Genomic DNA, 15749 nt, shown 5'->3' on the forward strand with positions numbered 1-15749 from the left:
TGAATTTAAAAAAAAACTTTGGACGCTGACGGGTTAATCAAACAAAAAGTTGACACATCAAGCACCCATCAAGGATAGGTACATCTGTTATCATTGGTACCAACTTTATGGAGCAGGAAGAAAGTAATGGAAGAGTATCATGTGAGTGAGTACACTGCCCGCCAAGCAAGAGAACTTTTCAGAGACGATGGAAAATTAGCTGCACCTGAATTGAGAAAAGGGAAGGCAAAAATAAAACATTACAATTAGTTAGGACTTTCTATGAAAGTGATGAGTACTCAAGAATGATGCCTGGAAAGAAAGATTCCATAAGTATCTCCAAAAATGTACATGTTCAGAAGAGATTATTACTTGCTAACTTGAAGGAATTGTATTCCACTTATAAATTTGACTTCCCCAGAATTAAAATTGGCTTTTCTAAATTCTGCAACCTAGGTCCAAAATGGTTTGTGGTAGCAGGATGTCCTGGAACGCATTCAGTGTGTTTTTGCACAATTCATTAAAATGTCAACCTACTGCTTAGTGCCTGTAATATAGAGGAAACATGCCAGGACCTAATTGGTTATTTCGTGTGCTCTAGAAATAATAGGGACTGTATACTGCGACATTGCTCTCAGTGTCCTTCACGTGAAAAATTGAAAAGCTTACTGCTGAAAAAGTTTGAAGAATGTGACCCCGGAGATGAAGTTTCATACAGTCAGTGGGTTTCCAGTGATAGATGTCAACTGGTGAACTTCACGGTGACATTTGATGAGTACCTATCAATTTAAATTCAAAGAGTGGAAAAACTGGTGCCCCATTCATTTATTACGAAGGTACAGGCAAACTACCTTAAGAAAATGAAAGAAAATCTTGGACCCCATGAAGCAGCTGTTCTCTTTGACTTCAGTGAGAGCTACTCATATGTTATCCAGGATGAGGCACAAGGGAATCACTGGACAAGTGATAGTTGTACAGTACACCCTGTTGTGATTTATACTCTAGATCACCTGACTAAATAGCTTATTATTTCCAGTTTATGCATCTTGTCAGATGATTTGGAGCATGATGTAGCTTTTGTTTATGAAACCCAAAGAATAATATTTTGCTTTGTTAAGGAAAATTTTACTTCAGTCAAAAAATTGAGTTACTTTAGTGATGGTTGTGCAGGACGGTACAAGAACTGCAAAATATTTCTCAATCTTTGCAAGCATTACCAGGATTTCTCCTCAATGGCATCATGGACATTCTTTGCTACAAGCCATGGAATATCCCCATGTGATGGAAATGGTGGTATTGTAAAGCATGTAGTTGCCCGAGAGAGCCTCCAGAGATGTTCGGGAGATGCCTTAAACACATTGAAGTGTATTATTTAAATAATTTTATTTAAATTAGTATTTCCATTTATCCTCTAATGCACAGTAAGAGCCTAATGTATTTTGATACCAATTTTTCCATAAACTAAACACTTGAAAAATGGGTAAATTCCAGGAAAAAAGCATCATTTCACATTTCTGAGCCATTTGGATTTTTTTACCCTCAGCTGCCACAAGCCAAGTATTGCTATTAAAAAAAATTGTATGAACTAGAGCCACATTCACTAGACTACATGTTTGGTCTTAGATTTACTGACCAATATTTCAAATATATCCTCATGAAGGTATGGATACACTTATACTTATTATCTTACAGTACGTGTCCAAAATCCCTCTCACAGGGGCAGAAAAAAAAGTAAAACCTGAAATACTCATAGTGGCAGTCAAAACACCACCATTTTTATTTCACAGTATATTGGAGCACATATTAACCTTCAATTAAAAAAAAATTGGATGAGTTAACTGCTCTGCCTTTTGGTGATAATTCTGAAAATATGAAGTAATGTTTTTGAGCTAAAAAAATCGGTTAATTAACAACTGCTGACATCATTTTGGCCAACATAACAATGCAAGGGGAATAAAAGACATCACTATGGAAGCTATGTACTTGGATATACAAGGGGTAAAATTTCATTCAAATATGTTATGTGGTTTCTGAGTTATGAATTTTTACCCTGTGCCCTGCACTCTGGAATTTGACTCCCACTAGCGCCACTTCTGAGCAAACATCTCAAACTTTGACTCCTCATATCTTGCAAACTATGAGAGTGAGAGAGGAAATATTTTACATGGGTCATTAGATAGGTGATAGTAGCTAGTGACAAAAATTTCATCAAAATCCGAGTCGGTGGGTGTCATTTTGAAAATTTCTGGGTGATTTGACGTGGAATGACCCAGCACCAATCTAGTGCCTTGCTTCTTGCCTCAATTTTGTAACATCAATTTTTACTTGCTACAATGCTCCGTTGTGCTGCCATGGGTACTGTGATTATAAGCTCTTAACCTCCAGTGCACATTGGCTCCATAATGGACAACAAAGGATATTGGATGAGTAACTTGGTATTTTACATGGATTTTAATGAATTGCCTCTTGATTGTGAAATGTAAGAGATAAATAGCACATTTCCAAAGGCATAAAATCCATATATTCAATTCATTTGTGTGAGATTTTCTCACTGAAATCATTTTCATGATAACCATTTATCCGAATTCTGTTATGTTGACTGATTATTTATCCAATTTATGTTTGTGTTGTATGCACAGATAAGGGGCTTGAATTACGTTGAGTGATTAATCATGATGATTGTGATTGCTTTAATAAGAATGATTTCATATTATTAGCTGGTGTAAATTTAGGCCTTTAGGCTAGTGCTTACAGGCAGTGTTATGTTCCTTAGACATGTTCAATATGGGACATGGTGTTGAAATTCTCCTATAGATGAGTAAAAATTCTTTCAAGCAGGGAAATAAAAATCGATGGTGGAAGTCGGGGAAATGTCAGGAAAATTGTATTGTGGTGTGGAAAAATCTCCTGGGGAATGGTAAAAATATGAAAGCTGTGGTTGAACAAGCAGCGTGTTGCCATACACGAGGGACAAGTTGTTGCATTTTGTGGCCATCCTGATTGTGTGGTGTGAGGTAGAAGTGACTTGAAGCTAGTGCGTTTATTTTTACTAATATTACATAATTTATTTCTATCACTTGAGTTTATTTCACAGTGTACCGAGCTGCATTTTTCCATAATATCCCTTAATAAAACTGCTTTGCCATTTATGTTAAGTCAGGGCGTCAAGGAAATCGAAAGTATGAAGGCTTCATTTTTAAGTTTTTCCAAAAAGTATGGGGGTTGGGCCCCTCCCTTCTCCCCATAATCTGCCCCTGGGGTTGGAAGTTGTCAGTCCACAATTTCAGAGGGGAGCATTTCAATGTCACAGCCAAGGATTGACTCAGTTCAGAAAGTTAACGGGATGTATGGAGCATAGAAAGCTAAAACTTGACAGCAGGAACAACCATATCGATTGATGTGGCCTCTACATTACAGTAGACATGAACCGTAGCATTTGAAGTGGTTTACTCTGAATGTGTTTGATTGTTAACCATTTTTAGTGATTGATCCCCAAAATTTATATTCGGGCTGAGATATCAGCGGTGAAATTTTATTTCGCCGTTGCTTTGATAAGTTGTAAGCTGCTGGATTCCAAGTATCTTATAATTAAATATTTTTAGCCTTTCTAATGTAATTTAGTTTCACCTGTTTTTATTCCATGGTATTTGCTATGTATGGAGTGTATACCATTTTAACAGTTTTAATGTCCAACATATCAAGATTCTGTTCTTAAAATTGGTGGTCATCATGTTCTAGAAAAGAGGCCTTTTCTCTATCAAGCATCTAAACTTGATGATTCTTTGAAACAAAACCAAGCATACTTTTTCTCGCTCCTCTAGCTTATTTTTTGTCCATCGTATATGTTTCTCTCCACCCATGGAATTCTTCCCTTGATGTTACTGCACTGGTGATCTCAATTTTAATAGCATTAACGAAAAGGAACTCCATGTGAAAGTCTCGGACCAGCTTTCCCTTTTACCTTTATGAAAATGGTGACCTCAGCCATTTTTTAAGTCATCCTTTGTAAGATTTAAAGTTTTTACACACCGTATACATGGTTTTTTATTAATGCTGGGAATTAGCTCTTTAATTTTTATTTACCCTTGAGCATGCTGGTCTTCTCCAAAAGTAGAGTTGTTGCAAAGCCCAATCAAAATTATTTTTAATTATGTATATCCTTCACTGTTAGGACACTTACCTGCTCCATGAAAAGATAAAGAAAGATGTTGTAAAAATGTTTAATATACATATTTTTTAATTATAAACTGTGCAAAAGGTCTATGACTTTGATTTCCTTATTGGTTCACTCATACTATATTCTAGAAGAATTTGAGTGTTGATGTTACGCTTCTGCAATCTCTCATGTTAGAGGGGCTCCTCGGGCGTGCTAATGGCCATGACCTAATTATGACCTTAATGCAATTCGTTTGCCCTCAAGTGAAAATCTAGTAGTCTGCAGCAGTGGACCTAATACTAAAAACTGGGGAACATGTATATGTATAGCTTTACATATTACACTTGATTAGTTAGTAAATTGTGAAATCATTTTTCCTATGTGAAGGGATGCTATGTGGTTGTTGAAATATGTTTTCTTCCTGCAGAGGTGATGGGAGGAGATGGTCTGTTGCATCCTTGCCATCCTCCGGCTATGGCACAACGCCAGGAAGTTCAAATGTATCTGTAAGTATAAACAACTTATCAAATAAGCTAGAAAAAGTTGTGATCCTGATCATTTGAATGTTGATGAATGACTATGTAAATTATGAGGGAATTATCTTTTCCCAAGAGCACAATGTGAAATATTTGCATGAATTTACCATTTCAACCCAATCCTAATATGTATGGTCATTCTCTTTTGGAACTCCATAGTCAAAGTAGCATATTTTTATACAATAGCCTATGGAAAGGCAAAATTTCAAGTAATGATTGATAATTCACTGTCATGAAATGTGATGCAGAGTGCGGATCATGTACAATAATGTTGTAGTGAGCAGAAATGGATTTAAATTTTAATCATAGATGTTTGAACAGGCTCACTAGCAATGTGTTTTTTTCATTACATATTTCTGTAGTAATGAGGTTACTGATGTAAGTAAATTTGATAATTGAAATTTAATTTGGAATGAAAATCTATTGGCTTTGCAGTCACAGTGCTCCAGCCAGGAGCGGTTACATCAGCTGCCAAACATTCCAACATCTGATGAGTTACGGATGTTGACAAGGCACTTCTCATCAAATGATAGTAACCCTAGCCTAGAAGAGGAGGGGCGTAGATCACCTCTTCAGCGTCCAAGATCTCGGAGTTTAAGGTACTTTTCTTCATTTTATAGCCTTTGAATTCTGAGAATTATTGATTAAAATTTGTGTATTATTTACAAAATGTGTGTGATGCTTCAAAGCATTTGGAAGAGTAAAAATTCATAGGTATTTGTGAATTAAGATGGAAAATTATAAAACTTGTGGTCAAAATACATGAGTTAACGTTTGGTTTTTGAGTATTGTGTACCAATGTCTTGGTATATTATGATATGTTGCTGTAATAACTCTTCTAAATCTTTTCCTGTATTTGCATGAGATTTCGATTTCCAAGGTAATACTTTAGAAGCAATTTTTTGTGAACTTCTGTGAAGCTTTAGACATAAGGTTAATCACAAGGAATGCATATCCTCTACTCTGTACCCAGTTACTTCCCTAAAGGTGTATACATGGAATGCTCTACCAATGGAAGGATAACCTATTTGGCTTTTTATTGGGCACTTAAACATTTTTAATGTCTGTGCAAGAGTGATGCACTTCCTGTGTATTAGATATCCCACTTAACTCTTTAGATTCAATTTTTCATTGTTGAAGCACATGACTATGTATATTTGTTGGATATGCTTTACCCTCTGTTACACCAACATTTGTTCACTTGAACCTTTTTTTTAGCAATGGGTGGAGATCCGTGAAATTCGCGAGATGCGATTTCGCGAAATAACACAAAATAATGCGAAATCGATAAATAAAAACAAAATTTTGCCTTTTTTGCTAATTTCAATTGAATTGGCGAAAAAACCATGTCTAGTGAATCATAATCTATTAAAGCCTAAGCCTTGATTGTTTAACACTGATGACGTTCATTCTATCTCTCTCATTACGATTCCAAGGTCAATTGGCTTGTTTTGTCTCGGGCATATCGCATTCACATGATATCGCGCACTGTAGTGATGTCTCCACCGGAATTTGCCATTAAATTCATCGCAGCATCTCCCTTCAATTCACATTTATGAAGATTCTCTGAAATATCTATAATGATGTGCTTTCTCTCCTGAAGAGTTAGATATTCTGAATCAATAAAGTGGTGAAAGAAATTTAACGCGGCCGCGAAAGAGCGGAGATATAAGCTCACGCGCCCAGCACGCATCGAAGCCGAGTAGTAATTCCATCATCACAACTTGATACTAGCATCATCTGGAATGAAGCCAAAATTGTTATCTGCCAAAGTTAACTCTTAGGATCAGAACCCAAAAAACATGAATCTATCTACACCTACTACAACTACATACAGTGCAACCTCGATATAACGACACCCCACGGTGCACTAATAAACACTCGCTATAGCGAATTGTCGCTTTACCGGAGGTGGAGCAAATAATAGCCAATATACCTGTTGCGAACAGATATACAGGAACAGGAGTGGTGCGGCGACAGATAAACATCTATCCGATAAACATAAGCATAAATCCAGACGAAAGGCGATGTTTTTTGCATCACTAAATTTCCTTACTCAAATAACGACTAACTATTCAAACAATTTATAAGCGCCGCACTGAATAAAAATCATGCAAAGCATTGTTTCGTCAATCATTATATTTATCTAACGACAGTTTACCACATAAATTTGAGACTTAGAACTCCATTAACTTCATTTCTAACAGATCGCTAGCAGTTACAGAGGTTAAGGAGTCTTGATGAAAGTCTTCCGGCGGTGAAACCCTCGCTATGGCGAGAGCCAACGCCGAAAGGGTCTCGTAAAAACAAATTTTTTAACATGCTTATTATAGGGTCAATTGACGGTGCATCGGCTATGTCTCGTAATAGCGGGGGTGTCACTATAGCCCGTACTCGCTTTAATGAGGTTCCACTGTATATGCCTCCGAAACCTTGGGAGCAGAAGATATTTCCATCCACGTGGATTTTTTTTTCATCATTGCTTTTTGCCATCAGATGATGTGGGTATGAGGTAAAAATGTTTCATATTTGTTCATTCCAAAAATTATATCTTGCCTCAGAAAGTTTATTCTTAAATTTCAAGTGTTACTGAAATTAATGATCCTAAACCTTCATAACAATTCATTGTGTAACGTTTGAGAACTTATGTAGCGTTCAAAATTCATTCTGCATAGCATACTGTATCCTCTCCTCATGGGGACTGCTGTTTGCCTTTGGCTATTGGAATACCAGATGAAATAAGAAAATATTTTTACCCATGAGTAGCTTTAGATTGGTGTCTTTATGCATAAAATATTGTGAAACATGCAAAAAAGCCCATTGCAGTTATAATGTGGTCTTAAAGATGTGCGATAAATATTTCTGTCACAGAATGGATCAAGGAAATCACAGAAGAGTTTCTTATCTATATTTATTTAAACATTTTCCATATGTATAGTTCTCGCCTTGTCGTATGTGCTGTGGTAAAAATCTGGAAGAGTATGTACTCTGTACTTAGTATCCTTTGATACTCTGTGCTTTGAGTGTGATCATGCAACAATTACTAAATGCCTATGTAGTCACTGGAACCATAAATTCAATGTAATTGGAATTGTATGGTATCGAGCCAAAATGGACTGCATTTTTACTTTTAAATGAGATAATTTCTCAGTTCCTGAGCAGAGATATCTAGTTCAATGAACTATTCTTTAAAGGAAGTCATTGCCCTTGCCCACTATCTCAGAAATATCTGTGCTTCAGTATAGTTATGAATAACTTCAAAGATATGGCATCTTAAAATCATGAATAGGAATGATTGTAAATTATTTTGTTCCATTTATTTTGAATATGAACCCAAATTTCTGATAGGGAACATATGCATAGGGAATATGTATTGGGAACATGAGTACCTTTTGGTCATATTGTCTTGCAAAAATTTCAGTTATTAACCAGAGTATTCTGGTAAACTGATGTCTAACGAGGTGAAAGACAGCTTTCATGAGTTATCATTATGTTATTAAACACTCTGTGTATATGCATGTTTCTGTTACCTCTCAGCTCACGATTGTTTTCCCTAATTTTGAAGGCTCCTGTGGGATGGTTCTCATTACAGCATGCATGCCTATAGTTGTATAAATAACCTTCGACTCCATTACATAGTACGCAAAATTACATTTCATTAATGGGACATGGCCAGTTGTGTGGATATTTTCAGTTGAACACAAGGAATAGTATTTTATAGACTTGTTTCATGGCAGATTTCAGGGGCAGTGTAAAATAAGCATAACATAATTTTATGAGCCGCAGAAGCTGAGTTCATAGTTTTCAATGCATGTGGAAGGAGGTTACTACACTTATTGATTTATGAAGGACTTAATTTACAAGAATGCTGTTGAAGGACCTTAGTTGTAGGGCAGGGGTTCTGTCTGTGGTCTATATGGACATCTTTATTAAGATAATCATTTAATATTTACTATAAAAAAGATCTGTTTGGTAGGTGAACTTTTGGAAAAAATTTTTAATGTGGCAAAATGTTGCATGAAATTCAAGAAAAAGCATACCAGGGTGCTCTGTGTGTTGCTAAAATCACTTGGAGTGTTGTCAATTCTGTGAGAATTTAATGAGGTTGCCAATTTTTATCCATGGTTTTTATTTGAAATCTTTGGTGATATAAATTCTGAATTTCAGCTTTATTTTGTGGTAGTCAGGGATGTGATGTTTTCGTTTTATCAGCGAAATGGTGCCAGCTCTTGCCTCAAATTTGGGAAGCCAGGTCTGTTAGGGGTTGGGTAATTGTGGGATATGGATGTAGGGTTTCAGTTGCACTTTTACATTTGGGAACTGATCACTTTCTTGCCTAGAGCAGTTGTTATTATTTTAATCATGCAACTTTCGAGCTCTTCATGAACTTATCCTGATTACCTAGTTTTCTATTTCAATTCAAAAGGTAGCGGAAGTCCTCGGTTGGCTTAGCTACTCATTGCCATGTGATTTTACGACAGAAAAATCATAATTCATAGATTGCGCATGTTATCTGTAGTCCATGAAAAGGAGGTTTCACATCAGTATGCCTGGCATCAAAATATTTCGAATGCCTTTTCAAGGTACAACAGACATATTTAATTGGACCAGCTTCTATTGTTCCTCTGCTACCAGTAAGAAATTCCATGGTTCATGAGTCCGCTGTTTGTAATTCTCTTGCACGTGTAAAATTTAGTGAAATGTTTTATGAGTGAAATGCTTATATTTCATGATGTCTCTAATGCCTTTTGCCATATGCTGAATAATTTTTGTCTCTCAAGTACAAAAGAATTCAACTTATTTGAAATTTTCAGCTCTCTAATTATGAGTTCAAATCATATTTTTTATGTGTGGTACGGCAGTTTAGTTTGTACACACTCTGGCTGTGCATGGAGCATTTATGATTGTTCAATGCTTTTGACATTTCATGGATTAGAAAATGATAAATGCACTGCATGATTTGTCATTGTCTTTAGTGGTTTTCTCGTTGGTATTAAAGCCACAGTTTCCATTTTTTTTACTTGCTTAACACACCCACTTGATTAAGCCACTGTATTCTTGGACTCTGTGGTACAAATGGGATTTTGCACAGTGTAAATAATGTATTTGCACGCTTCATGTGTTATACATTTTTGGTAAATTCAGCTCATGCATGACTGTGAATCCATAACTATATAATGATTATTTCAATTTTTTCATTTGCCTAGCACATTGCTCTATAGATACAAATTGCATCTGCATAAAAATATTGTGATAACAATTAGCTATATTGATGGGAAGATTGATGACACTTCTTAATACTATGATTAATTGGTATTTGTTGTAATTTATGTATTTTCTAATATTTTTTAAAATTTACTGCCTGCAGTTGACATTTCATATTATTGCCTTTATCATCACATGTAAAAAATATTTCTTATCATTTTGACTGCCAATATTCCAAAGAGTTGCAGAGCAATTTATTTTGCATTGAAAGATGTGATGTTGCTTTCCAGTTTGTCTCGTGAATATATTTTTGAACCCAGAATGGCCAGCTTGAATATGTTGAATATGATAATCATATTCTTATACATGGAAAATGCTTTATGCATGCTTTGGTAATAATAGGTGTTTTCATGCATGGCTGTCCTTTTGGGAAAGGTGTTTATGGAAATGGAGTTTGGCTTTTTAGATATTGTATTGACATGCATATTAGGCCTCTCTTTTGATAGGATTTATGGAGAAGAGATGCATATTTGCTAAGAATTATTTTTCATTAATAGCAGCATATTTTGCTTGCAATTCACGGTGCACTTCACTTTTTTAACCATTATCACTGAGTTTACTTCTCCCAGTCAAAATTAAATTACCCAAATTGTGTACCTATTGAAGTTAAGTGAACAGTTCCATTTGTATATCAGTGCTGACATTTAAGGTCAATGGAGAAAATGTTTCAATGAGACCCTTGTATTGAGTGAATGGGTTACCGCCAGGTGCTAGTATCAGTTATGAATGTAGGGTGAAATTTCACTCTTAAAATGGTCTATAGCCAAGTTCAAAGGGGTAAAGTTGAACAATATTCTCAAGCAATTAGTTTATATGGAAATATTGTTAAAATCCACCTAATTACCTATAAAATAAAATAATCTTTTGATCTTTCCATAATGATTACCTTATTTCAGCTATATAATCAATTGTTTTCACTTGCTGAAATTTGGCCTAGTCAATAGCCTCTTAAATAGCTAGATTTTAATAACACTATTGTGAACGGTAAGGTTGTCTCATTGAAAATAAAAAAATAAAGATAGATATTTGTTAATAATAGGGTAGCCCACCAAAATTCAAAAGCAGATTAACATTAACTTGTACCTACTCCTGATCACCCCCTAAGTATGAGGATATTTGATGATGGAACTCATTTGTATCATAAAAAAATGTATTCGTTTCCCTTTCAATTTACTCTCTTTAAATTTTAGAAACAGAAAATGAGGTTAGAAAATGATTGATTCATCTTGGTGTAGTCTTACGTGCTGCAGTTTTTTTAGGAACACTGCCTTTGTTGTTTTAGTGACCATAAAAAAGAGTTAAAATTATAATGAATTATATTCTATGCTTTCATTGATAATATATCAATTACAGCTATCAAGGTGTGAATTACAAATTACATTTTCTATGTTGCATACATTAAACTTCCAAGTTAACTGTCAATATGCTGATTAGATTTCAATGAATGGTAACTGCAGATTCAAGATGTACAGGCATAGCTATTATAAATTTTTATTATCAGTGGTATCCTCATACTCTTTTTACCATTTCACTGAGATTTTACCTTTTTGATATTACCAAATTTCTTAATTTGCTTGAGTCTGTCATTAGTTACCTGTAAGTAAAGTCTTTCACATTTGTCTACTCAGTTTTAGTCTATAACTAAAAACATTGGAAAACTTAAATGGAGAGTGAGGGAGTGATTCCTCATGGTATATTTTGCACCTATCATTTGATGGCACCCTTTATTTAGCTGTGCTCTAGTTTACTTTCTGAGGTTAGGCTTTGGTTCATTTTGGAGAATTTTATCCCTGATCTTGGACAAGAATTCTCTTGTTCTACTCCTCGAGAAATTTCACGAGTTTCTTTTTTGATCACATCCTTAAGATAATTGTTGATTTATGTCTGTTCCTCCAGGCAGTAGCTATTTTCACTATCCCTGGCATTCTTCATTGGATGTTATTATGCATCCAGCATTATGATTCATCTACAAATTTTGAAACTGTAGAGCTGTTCATGGTAGTTGACAATCCTACTTTAACTGTCTGTTCACAAGTTACTAATTGCAATGAGCTGACTTAGTGATATTTTGGCCCCTGATTTATTCAGATGGTAATGAAAATAAATAGAAGCTAGGTCTATTATGCAAGTCAATGCAATAATATGAATAAAATATATTTTATATATACATAGATTTTTTATGAAAAGGTAACTTTATTTACATTAATGCACTAATATGTACAATTTTACTGCAAATGTTCACTTTAGTTGTTGATTTTTTTATGATAGCAAAAGCTATTGTAGTGACCAAATTTAGAATGAGATTTCACTATTTCTCTATATGCTTCTACTTATGCTTAGATTGCCAAGAAATATGAAATTTTGCATATGCTCTACACGCTGCAGCTAAAGTGGTCCAATTTGGCCATGATGACTGTCTCTCATCTTTGTTATTAACATTGTCTCTTTCTCACTCTGTTTGGCTGCGTGGGTTTCCACCTCGCTCTCAGCTTGGCCTGGCTCTGTATCGCCACATTAGAGTAAGAGTGCCTTCATTTTTATTCCTCACTCGTGTCACTTGAATCATTGGTTTTATGGCTCCTAAATTATGTACTTTTGTTGCATGGTTGTCACAGCACTTGTGACAGAAATACTTATGAGTGGTTTTTATGTAGTTGTCTGTGTGAATATGTCATAATGTAAGGATTATTTCTTTAAGGAGATCTAACATTTTTCATAGAGGTGTTATATTAAAATGGAATTGTTGTAATTAGTCAGCATTTTAATTTATTTCTAAATGAATTCTGAATTTATTAATTCTTGTCCTTTTAACTTTGCAGTAGTCCAATTCGCTCACCTGTGATTGACAATGAAATTGTCATGATGAATACTCTTTATAAAGAGCGTTTTCCTAAGGTAATGATGTTGCTAATGACTTTTTATGGTGTGTATTTTATGCTCTCTGAACGCCATGTTAATGTGTGTGTTGCTATTCAATATTTTTAGGCCACTCAGCAGATGGAGGAGAGGTTGGCCAGCCTCATTAATGAGAACAAAACTTTGGAAGGGATAGAAAATTTGGAGTGTCTTACGCCAGACTGTATTCCTATCATCAGGTTTGTTCATCATCAAGTATTAGAAATGGCCCGAGATTGTCTCCAGAAATCTGAGGAAAAGCTAATAACTAGCAGATATTTCTATGAAATGTCAGAAAATTTAGAAAGACTTTTAACTGAGGTAAGATGAAGTTTAGTTTTATTGACTTCCCAACTTACAACGATCTGGAGTACCTGTCAATCAGATCATTGTCATCAGTATGGCAAAAGTTTTATTTCTTTTTATATTTTTAGACAAAAGAGAAATCACCAGAAGCTGCTGCCAGGCTTACTGGATTGATTAAGAAGCTTTTACTGGTTGTATCACGGCCAGCTAGACTCTTGGAGTGCTTAGAGTTTGATCCGGAAGAGTTTTATCATTTATTGGAGCAAGCTGAAGGGCAGGCTAAAATATCTCAAGGCATTAAAGCAGACATTCCACAGTACATAATAAATAAGCTTGGGCTCAACAGAGATCCAATAGCAGGTGATTCCTTGGAAATATTTAGACTTATTATTCCTTCGGAACTAATGTTACTGAGTGGTTATCTACATCAATTGTCGAAAATCGTGAGAATGGTTTGATGCAGCTCCCTGCTCAAGTCTTCTGGCTTGTTAGTTTATCCTCCAGAGATTGGATCCTCGAATCCAGCCTTTTTACTCTATGGCCTCAGAAGGGGTTGGAGTTTGGGATGCGTCGAAGGAAGGAGGCTTCGCAATGACAAGGGCAACGTCCTCTGGTTGGGATTAGTTCGGAAGGGTCAGGGATGGAAGAATCTCGTACAGTTATTATGGCCACAAGAGTTCCCTCTGCAGTCCAGGGGATGAGAGTTGTCTGATGACAGCTCAAAAGGAGGGGCAGGGAACCCTGCACCAGAATGGTTTGTTGCCAATCGCTGTCCCCCAAACGCACTTCACACCCTTGCGGAGTCATACAATGTTGTAGCATACATGTGAAACACTGAAACAAGGCTAAACCCCCAAAACAAGCCCTTTCTTTGAATCGCCAAAATGAGGGTTTCTTCTGTTAATCCTTTACTCTCGTCATCGGTTCAGGCTCTTTTCTACACAGAAGCCTTTTGTTTACATGTGGCGTGGGTGTTTCCCTTTCTGGCCTCTCCACCTTGCCCCCTACCTTCAACTAGACCCTTCTGCCTGTCAGCGGACAACTCTTGGTGGCCAGTATCTAGCAGATTTGCTGTTCCCAGTGAAAGGGAAAACTACCCTTTAGAAAAGATGGCCCTTGTATATTTCTCTGAACATTGCCATCTGCTCAGTTTTTATGAGCTCACTGACTTGATCTTTCTCTTTCACATTCTTTATCACCTGTTCTATGTATTTCATCTGAGGTCATCGTGATTATGATCAAATTAGATTCATGGAGCAGATAATGATGGATGTAAAATAGAAGACTCATGTCTGTGTTGTAAGATTAGCCAATTGGAGGATTGAGTGGAGAGCTTTGTCAAGCCAATCTTAGGGTATTGACTTGTAGCAACGAATGATGCACAGTTGATGGCTGGTTGTTGTATTTTATTTTTATTGAAGTCTAGCTTTTAAGTGTATGTTATCAAACCTAGCATGAGAAAAGAATCTTTTAATCAGTGTGCATGTGTGAAGTAAGACAATGAATTACACTTTTAATTAACATAGCAAAACTAATCCCTTTTCCATCTTGTTATTCATATTAAATGGTTAGAACTCCAAGAAGATCTTGACCAGCTTGAAAGTACCTGCAGTTCTCCAGAAAGGAAAAATCAGACAATGTTTCAGACTTCAACACCAAAAGAAGAGGAAAAGACTCCAAGGGTAAGTTCAGTATTAGCTATAGTTGTGTTTAATATGATGCTAGGTTTCCATTTGAAATGCCAATTCTTAATGTCTGCTACCTCATCAAACATTTCAGGTGCCCAGTGAAGGCGATTTTGAAATTGTGAAATTAATATCTAATGGAGCATATGGAGCTGTGTATTTGGTCCGCCACAAAGAAACTCGACATAGGTTTGCCATGAAGAAAATTAATAAAAATAATTTGATGCTGAGGAATCAAGTGGACCAAGTATTTAATGAACGTGACATTATGAGCTTCACTGACAATCCATTTGTTGTCAGTATGTACTGCAGCTTTGAGACCAAAGTAAGCAATGATTTCATGCCATAAAATCCATATGGGTTCAATAAAAGGAATTAAGTTCTCCATAGGTATGGGTTTGTTTGGTTCTTCGGTCCTCCGTTCCATGGGCTCCTGACCTTTGAACCAGAACCAACACCAAGGTCAAAAAGATGCGCTGCCAAAATAATTTTCTCAAAAACCAATTTAAAAACTTTTATTGAGTATAATTTTTATTGAATTCTTGATATAGAGTGATTACATGGAATCAATCATTTTTGGAATAACTTGATGTATTTTTTTCATAATAGTTGTTAGCTAAGTATTAATGATTATTCCTCTGATTTCAGAAACATTTATGCCTTGTAATGGAGTATGTTGAAGGAGGGGACTGTGCATCTTTAGTGAAAAAATTGGGACCACTGCCACCAGATATGGCTAGATTTTATTTTGCTGAGACTGTTTTAGCAGTGGAATACCTACACAGCTATGGAATTGTTCATAGAGATTTGAAGCCTGATAAGTAAGGATACCTTTAGCTATCTCATTTGCACAATTTTATTGAGCCAATTAAAATATTTAGAGTTCCCTTACTTTTTACAATGCCTAACCTTGATTCACAAGCTGAT

General features: G+C 35.7%; 1 protein-coding gene across 12 annotated transcripts in view; it reads left to right on the plus strand.

The window, feature by feature from the left end:
- The window catches only part of LOC124171645 (microtubule-associated serine/threonine-protein kinase 3), an 831728-nt gene that overhangs the window by 798544 nt on the left and 17435 nt on the right, over positions 1–15749 (plus strand). For 9 of the 12 annotated variants that reach the window (XM_046550857.1, XM_046550862.1, XM_046550861.1 and 6 more), the window contains 9 exons: positions 4563–4641; positions 5098–5270; positions 12426–12455; positions 12756–12831; positions 12922–13152; positions 13266–13497; positions 14710–14819; positions 14917–15147; positions 15471–15643. In XM_046550857.1, coding sequence (XP_046406813.1) covers positions 4563–4641; positions 5098–5270; positions 12426–12455; positions 12756–12831; positions 12922–13152; positions 13266–13497; positions 14710–14819; positions 14917–15147; positions 15471–15643 — 1335 coding nt within the window. The remainder of the gene's footprint in view (positions 1–4562; positions 4642–5097; positions 5271–12425; positions 12456–12755; positions 12832–12921; positions 13153–13265; positions 13498–14709; positions 14820–14916; positions 15148–15470; positions 15644–15749) is intronic. The other 3 variants (XM_046550858.1, XM_046550859.1, XM_046550860.1) reach the window with 3 other exon arrangements.

Source organism: Ischnura elegans, chromosome X, assembly GCF_921293095.1.
Source record: "Ischnura elegans chromosome X, ioIscEleg1.1, whole genome shotgun sequence".
In the NCBI taxonomy this organism is placed as follows: Eukaryota; Metazoa; Arthropoda; class Insecta; order Odonata; family Coenagrionidae; genus Ischnura; species Ischnura elegans.